Below are 7,314 nucleotides of genomic sequence, written 5' to 3'. Positions count from 1 at the left end.
GGGCTCGAGAGGTCACAGCCAAGGGGTTGAATCTTGTATTTGCACCTCACCCTCCAGGGTTTGGGTTAGAAAGCAGAGATAGCTGTCCAGGTTTGTTGTGCACTGGGACTGACAGAGGGAGTGTACACACGTTCCAGATTTCCTGCTCGTCCAGAGACTCTACAGAAGAACTTGTGGAATTAAGCATTCTAGAATAACACGCCAAGGCTCTTTCTTGTCCTTTTTTTATTTTTATGGTTTCCCTTTGAAAGTTGTGAATCATTGAAACGGTTGGAAAACATACCAAAAGCAAAATGCAAAGCGTGCACCATCAGAGCTCCCACGGCCACCCTGTGAAGTTTCCCAGTGACACGACTCTGCAATCCAGACGCAGCTGCGGTGGGAAGCAAAGCTGCGTTTGCCCAGGCAGGTGAAACCGCAGACACCCGCGCAAGGCGGGCAGCTCCAGCTGCCATCCCGACTGCCAAATCTTCCAGCAGGACTTCCCAGGCTCTTCTGTATCACCCAAGACAGAAACAAAAACCCCCCCCAACCACCGAAAAATCACCATCTGCTTAATATCCAGGTTACCGAGCAGGAGAGGAAAACGCGCTCCCCTCGGGAAGCGGAGGGGGATCACGAAGAAAAGAAGCTCTCCCGGTGTCCGTGCCCCACGGTCGCCGTGCTTCCACACCGCGAGGTGAGCCTTCTCCAGCTCTCTGTCCATCCCCATCTGCCGTCGGTGCCCGGTACCGGGAGGGAGTCCCGGAGAACGGCGGCGGCACCCCCGGTACCCCCGCCCCGCGTTTCGGTGGGGCGGGGGTACCGGGGGTGCCGCCGCCGTTCCCCGGGGCTCAACGGCCGCCTCCCGGGATGGGTGGGATGTGGGATCATCCCCCGGTGGGGCGGGAAGGGCGGCGAGACAAAGGGAAGCGGCGGCTGCGGGGAGCGGAGCGTGAAATGGGGCGGGGAAGGAGGGAGGGAGAGGCTGCATCTCCCCCCCCTCCTACCCCCGGGAAACAAAACACAACCCTCTCGACTAAATTTGCCCATTTTGTCACCCCCCCCCCCAAGACAAGAATAACCCTCGCCGGGGTTACCGAGAGCCCACCGACCCCTCCGCAGCCCCGGGGAGGGTGGGCGTCCCCGCTCCGCAGCCCTTCATGATGGGAACGATTTGAACATCCTTGTTTATAAACAAAGGGGCGTCGGGAGGAGGCGAGCCGGCTCTGAGAAACCATCGTTCCGACGCTCGTTTCTGCTCCCGAAACGGGGGGTGGCGGTGGTGTCGGGGACGGGGTCTGGAGCAGCCTTCCCGCATCGCCGCGCATCTCCCCCGGGAAAGGAAACCCACCAGCTCCGTGGTATTTCACCCCCCCCCCCCGGGGCTGCTCAGCGCCCCAGACCGCCGCTAATTCGCCTGCATTAGTTTCGGGTTACATCTTATTCGAGGGTTTGAATTCAAGGTAAATACAGCCGGGGGCCCGGGGCTCGGGAGCGCGCGGGTGTCTCCCCGGTCCTGCCGCTTCGCCCGCGGCGTGAGCGCCCGCAAATGCGGTCTTGAAACGGGTCACCGCCTGAGAAAATACGCTAAAAGCACAAATCAGGAATAATCAGACAGCAGAACTTAATTAGAGCCCTAGGCTAATCACAAAATATTTAACTCCGAGCCGATATCGCGGTGGGGGAGGGGTCGGTTCCAGCTCCCGCCGCCGCTGCTGCTTCAGGGTTTGCAACATCTGGCCTACAGACCTACTCGTTGCGACTCGTGATCTCGCTCGGCGAAACCCGAGCTACGTGGTTCAAATACCTTCCAAATTGGGGGCGATTTAAACAATCGCGACCAATTGAACCCAGGGAAGAAAAAGGCGGGGTGGGGGGGGGGAAACCACAATAAAATGAAATGCAAAGGCGGCAGCAGCAACTCCGCTCCATCCCCGTCCCCCCGCCCGGGCTGGCACACGGGACCCGCTGCTGTCTCAGGAGGGCGGCGGGGCCGGGCTGGGGCTCAGGGCTCCCGCCCCGCACGGCCCCGCCCGCCCCGCACGGCCCCGCGCGGCCATGGCGGCCCCATTGTTGGCGCGGCGCGGCCCCGCCCCCGCGCGCGGATTGGCTGGCGCGGCGCGGGGGCTGCGTCACCGCTCGGGAAGCCCATTCATCTGTGCACTTGGGCGTTGGACTCCGCATCTTATTAGCAACCAGGGAGATTTCTCCATTTTCTCCTTGTCTACCGTACGGCTACAAATCTGGGATTTTTTATTACTTCTTTTTACTAAACTTGGGCTCCTTTTTTTTTTTTTTTTTTTTTTTTTTTTAAATTTACCCCCCCCCCCCCCAACCTCGACTTTTTTCCTCCCTTTTTTTTCCCCCTCCCTCCTGTGCTGCTGCTTTTTGATCTCTTCAACTTTAAATTTTTTAAAAGGAGTGCATTATAATCGGTTCTGTTCTCTCTTCTCTGTTTTTCCCCCCCCCCCCCCCTCTGGTGTGTGTGTGTGTCGCTGCTGCTGCTGCTGGTCGCCCAGTATTTATACCAACCCAAGGCTCTTTGTTTCCCCTCCTTTTGGATCTGTTGAGTTTCTTTGTTGAATAAGACAGCATGGGTGCCCAGTTCTCCAAGACCGCTGCAAAGGGCGAAGCCGCCGCCGAGAAGCCCGGGGAAGCAGTGGCTGCATCTCCATCCAAGGCGAATGGACAGGTAAATATATAGATAGATAGATAGATATAAAATATATATTAAACCTGCTCCCGTTTTTAAGCCAACTTCGACGGACTCTCTTTCGCATCCTGTTTGATTCCTCTCCCCGATGCCCCAGCGGCACGTTCAATGGAGAACACGGTCGATCCTTTTATCTTCGCAACTCGAGGCGAAGGAACAATCGCCTTTTTTTTTTTTTTTGCCTTTTTTTTTTCTTTTTACATTTTAATTGGTCTCGGCTTGGAATGATTCGCTCCTTTATCTACCCGGGCGGGGGGGTTGCGGGAAGGGAGGTAAGGGGCATGTGGGTTTGGTGGGGTTTTTTTTTCCCTTTTTTTTTGTTTTTTCTCTTCCCCGTTCCCTTTTTTATTCCCCCTCGTGCCTCCCGCCGGGCTGTCCCCGCGCCCCGTCCCCGGCGGGATCTCTCCCCGGGGCGGCAGGATGGCCGGGGGCAGCTCCCGGGGGGGCGGCAGCCGCGGGCAGGGCGCTCTGCCCGCACATCCCCCCCCAACTCCCCCGCGTCAGCCCGGGCTGCCCGTGCCCCCCGCCGCGGGCGGGGACCCCCCGCCGCCCCCGCAGCTGCCGCCCGGGGCAGCCGCCGCGCTGCGGGCGCCCGGGAGATGCAAATGCGGCGGGGAAAGAGGGGTGGGTGGGTGTGGGGGGGGGGGCGAGGGGGGCGGGGGCCGCGCCGGCCGGGCGGAGCGGGGCCGCGGGGGGCCGGGACGGGCGAAGCTTTGTTCGCTTCCCCGCCCCGCGGCGGGACGGGGCGCGGGGCCGCGCGTGGAGCCGCCGCGCCCTCTGCTGGCCCTGCCCGCCCGGCGCGGGGCTGCGGGGCTGCGGGGCTGCGGGGCGGGGGGCGAGGAACGGGCGGGGGGCGGCCGCGGTGCCCCCGGCCCCGCCGGTAACGGGCGCCGCTGTGTTGCAGGAGAACGGCCACGTGAAGGTGAACGGCGACGCGTCCCCCGCGGCGGCGGAGGCGGGCAAGGAGGAGCTGCAGGCCAACGGCAGCGCGCCCGCCGAGGAGACGGGCAAGGAGGAGGCGGCCTCGTCGGAGCCCGCCTCCGAGAAGGAGGCGGCCGAGGCGGAGAGCACCGAGCCGGCCTCCCCGGCGGAGGGCGAGGCCTCCCCCAAGGCCGAGGAGGGCGCGACCCCCTCGTCCAGCAGCGAGACCCCGAAAAAAAAAAAGAAGCGCTTTTCCTTCAAGAAGTCCTTTAAGCTGAGCGGCTTCTCCTTCAAGAAGAACAAGAAGGAGGCCGGGGAGGGCGCCGAGGGCGAGGCCGGCGCCGCGGCGGAGGGGGCCCGGGAGGAGGCGGCGGCCCCCGAGGCGGCGGGCGGCGAGGAGGGCAAGGCGGCCCAGGAGGCCTGCGCGGCCGCGGCCGGCAGCGCCCAGCCGGGCACGGAGGAGGCGGGGGACTCGCAGGAGGCCGCAGCGGACGAGGCCGCCTCCGAGAAGGCGGCGGGAGAAGAGGCCCCGGCCGAGGAGGAGCAGCCGCCGCCGCAGCCGCAGCCGCAGCCGGAGGGGCAGGCGGAGCAGGCGGCGGGCAGCGGGGAGCAGGAGGCGGCCCCGGCGGAGGAGCCGGCGGCGCGGCCGGAGCCGCCGCCCGAGGGCAGCGCGGCGGGCTCGGCGGAGTAGGCGCCGGCGCTGGACTGTGCTTCCCCCGCGGCGTCGGAGCGGTGCCAGGTACTGGTCTCGGAGAACTTGCCCACAGCCAGGGACTGAGTTACACGATCGCTCGTTTTCTTTTCCCCCTCCCCCCCCCGCAGCCCCCGGCTCCCGCCGCTGAGTCTGTCGCCATTCCAGGGGCAGGGGCCGGGCCTGCCCTCCCCCCGCCCCCCGGGCTTTGCTTTGGGGCGGTGCTTTTTGTGTTCTTTTTTTTTTTTTTTCATCAGTATTAACGTTTTGTTTCGGTTGGTTGGTCCGGGATATTATCTCTTTTTTTTTTATTATTTTTTTTTTTATTATTATTTTTTCGCGTCGGTGGTTTTGTTTGGATCCGTGTCGTCGTTGATGGTTGATTTGTTTTGTTGGTTTGTTTCTTTTTTTTAAACGAGACACTTCGCGACTCTTCTTCACGTTCCTCAATCCCGTCCCGGTCGGTCGGTGGACGTGCCCATAGATGAAGGAGATGGGTGGGTCAATCAAAGGGATCCGAAATGAAGTGACGGGGCCGCAGAGGGGACCCGGGGCGCAGCCCTTGCCGGGAGCCTGTCCCGCCAGAAACCATCCGAGGGGTTAGGCTTGCTTTTTTTGGGGGGGGGGGTTGTCGTTTGTTTGTTTGTTTGTTTTTCTTCGTTTCGTTTTTAACAAAAAAAAAAAAAAAGGAAAAAAAAAAAAAGCGCCACAAACAGAAAACACACACACAAAAAAAAAAACAACACGGGGAAAAAAAGAAAAAAAAAAAAGAAAGTTATTACGATGTATTTTGTGAGGCAGATGTTCTATAAGGTTTACAACACTACAAGTCTTGATTAAGAAGGAAAGGAAAAAAGGAAAAAAAAAAATAAAAATAAAAATCAATACCCAGATAAAGAGATCATAGTCTTAGGAATTCATTTAAACCATAGGAACTTTTCACTTATCTCATGTTAGCTGTATCAGTCAGTGATTAAGTAGAAATACAAGTTGTATAGGCTTTATTGTTTATTGCTGGTTTATGACCTTAATAAAGTGTAATTATGTATTACCAGCAGGGTGTTTTTAACTGTGACTATTGTATAAAAAAAAAACAAAAAACAAAACAAAAACAAACAAATCTTGATATCCAGAAGCACATGAAGTTTGCAACTCTTTCCACCCTGCCCATTTTTGTAAAACTGCAGTCATCTTGGACCTTTTAAACACAAATTTTAAACTCAACCAAGCTGTGATAAGTGGAATGGTTACTGTTTATACTGTGGTATGTTTTTGATTACAGCAGACGATGCTTTCTTTTCCAGTTGTCTTTGAAAATAAAAGAAAACTCTTCAGATGCAATGTTTTTTTTTTTTCTTTTTTTGGGGTTTTTTTGTGTAGCATCTTGTCTATCATGTTTTTGTAAATACTGGAGAAGCTTTGACCAATTTGACTTAGAGATGGAATGTAACTTTGCTTACAAAAATTGCTATTAAAACTCCTGCTTAAGGTGTTCTAATTTTCTGTGAGCACACTAAAAGCGAAAAATAAATGTGAATAAAATGTATGAATTGGTTGTCGTTCTTTGGTGGACGCTGCGGTAGCTGGAAGGGCCCAGCCAGTGCTGTCCAGACCTTCCCGAGCTGCCGGGCTGTGTGTGTGAGGGACGCTGGGCTTTCCCGGGCCGGGATGTGCCGGCTCTCCTGGCTCTTCAGAGCAGGCTGAGCTGCTCCTGGCCGGGCTCCGTCCTGCTGTGAAGACCAGAGATGCCCAGCGAAGGAGAGCCTTGCCTCTTGAGGAAAACAAGAGTTGGTTTGCATTGCTGAGGATGGGGCGCGGGACGTTTTACTGCCAGCTGCTGCAAACCGAGCAGCTGTCCCGTGTGTGCTGGTCCTGCTGAGGGACCAAGACAATGAGCTGGAAAACTTGAGCCTGGAGGGAGGAAGGGGGAATTAACACTGCCGTTCTGATCAAAGCAATTAAAAGCAATGCTTTCTTGTTTTCCTCAAGTGCTGCTCCCAAGTACAGGTGAGTTACAAAACAGATTTCAAAATTTGTCTATAAAAAAACAATAATAATCACTTGGTGCTTGCCTTTAATTGTTGGGCTTTTTGGCTAATTTCCAGCCTATTGCTCAGGGCATATTATGCCTTAATAAAACAGTAGGTTCATGCAAGAAAAGCAGCAGTGGTGTTTGGAGGGTGGAAATGGATTCAAGAAGAGTGTTGCTTCTAAGTTTATAGGAGAAAGTTTAGTGTTACACTTATTTGCTTCCACCTACATTTTCAGCTGAAACTCTTTGGAAGCAATTATGATTCATTTTATGAGAAAATGGCACGTTAGCACCTTGTTCCCTAAAGAACAAAGCCTAAACTGAAAGAAGCATAGTAGATTCCTGCTGAATGCATACCTTTTGTTGGTTGGGTTTGGTTTGGTTTGTGTATTTTTTTATTATTTTTTTTTTAATTCAGCTGTCTACCATTTTAACTTTGGCTTGTATGTTCTCCAGTTGCCCTGGTATTTCTCTATAGCTTTAGAAATGTATTGAAACTATGCTATAATTGCTGAGGGACAAAAAATAAATGGATGTAAAACAAGATCCTCTTCACCAGTGTCATTCTTGGAGTACATGTGTTTGAAGTCTGGTGCATAATTGCTTTGCTGAGGGGTTTTTATAACGTGGCTGTAAAAACCTGTTCTGAGACTCGTGATGTCTTGGCCATAGAGTCAATGTCTCTTTTTAATAAATATATATATATTTAAATCCAAGGATTCTTAAAGAGAAGTCTGAATCTCTTCTTCCCTTTTTTTTTTTTCTTTTTTTGTGTCAAACTGTCTGTGTACATATGAATAAAATAATCACTAGTGAAGTTCTTTTCCAGATTTTTCCCAAACTGCTCTCTTCAGACTTTCAGGTTCCATCCTGGCTCAGCTGGTGGAGTTTTCTGAAGCACTTCCAGTTCCTGGTGGTGCAGGATTGCTGCTGCCCCAGGAGCTGGGTTCCTGGCCTGGGGCTTTGTCCATTCCA

General features: G+C 54.7%; 1 protein-coding gene across 3 annotated transcripts; it reads left to right on the top strand.

Annotated features, from left to right (window-relative positions):
* Positions 1 to 608: 608 nt before the first annotated feature.
* MARCKS (myristoylated alanine rich protein kinase C substrate) lies at positions 609 to 5,853 on the top strand. Of its 3 annotated transcripts, none has more exons than XM_051615195.1 (3): positions 609 to 679; positions 2,502 to 2,674; positions 3,600 to 5,853. In XM_051615195.1, exons 2-3 carry the CDS (start codon positions 2,576 to 2,578, stop codon positions 4,305 to 4,307), a joined length of 807 nt encoding a protein of 268 aa, XP_051471155.1. In that variant the 5' UTR covers positions 609 to 679; positions 2,502 to 2,575; the 3' UTR covers positions 4,308 to 5,853. The 3 variants fall into 3 exon arrangements, with proteins under 3 accessions (XP_051471155.1, XP_051471157.1, XP_051471156.1); XM_051615197.1 differs by lacking the exon at positions 609 to 679 and adding an exon at positions 1,373 to 1,445; XM_051615196.1 differs by lacking the exon at positions 609 to 679 and adding an exon at positions 2,126 to 2,211.
* Positions 5,854 to 7,314: the final 1,461 nt, after the last annotated feature.

This window comes from Apus apus, chromosome 3 (genome assembly GCF_020740795.1).
Source record: "Apus apus isolate bApuApu2 chromosome 3, bApuApu2.pri.cur, whole genome shotgun sequence".
Lineage (NCBI taxonomy): Eukaryota > Metazoa > Chordata > Aves > Apodiformes > Apodidae > Apus > Apus apus.
This window is presented reverse-complemented; position numbering and strand designations above follow the sequence as displayed.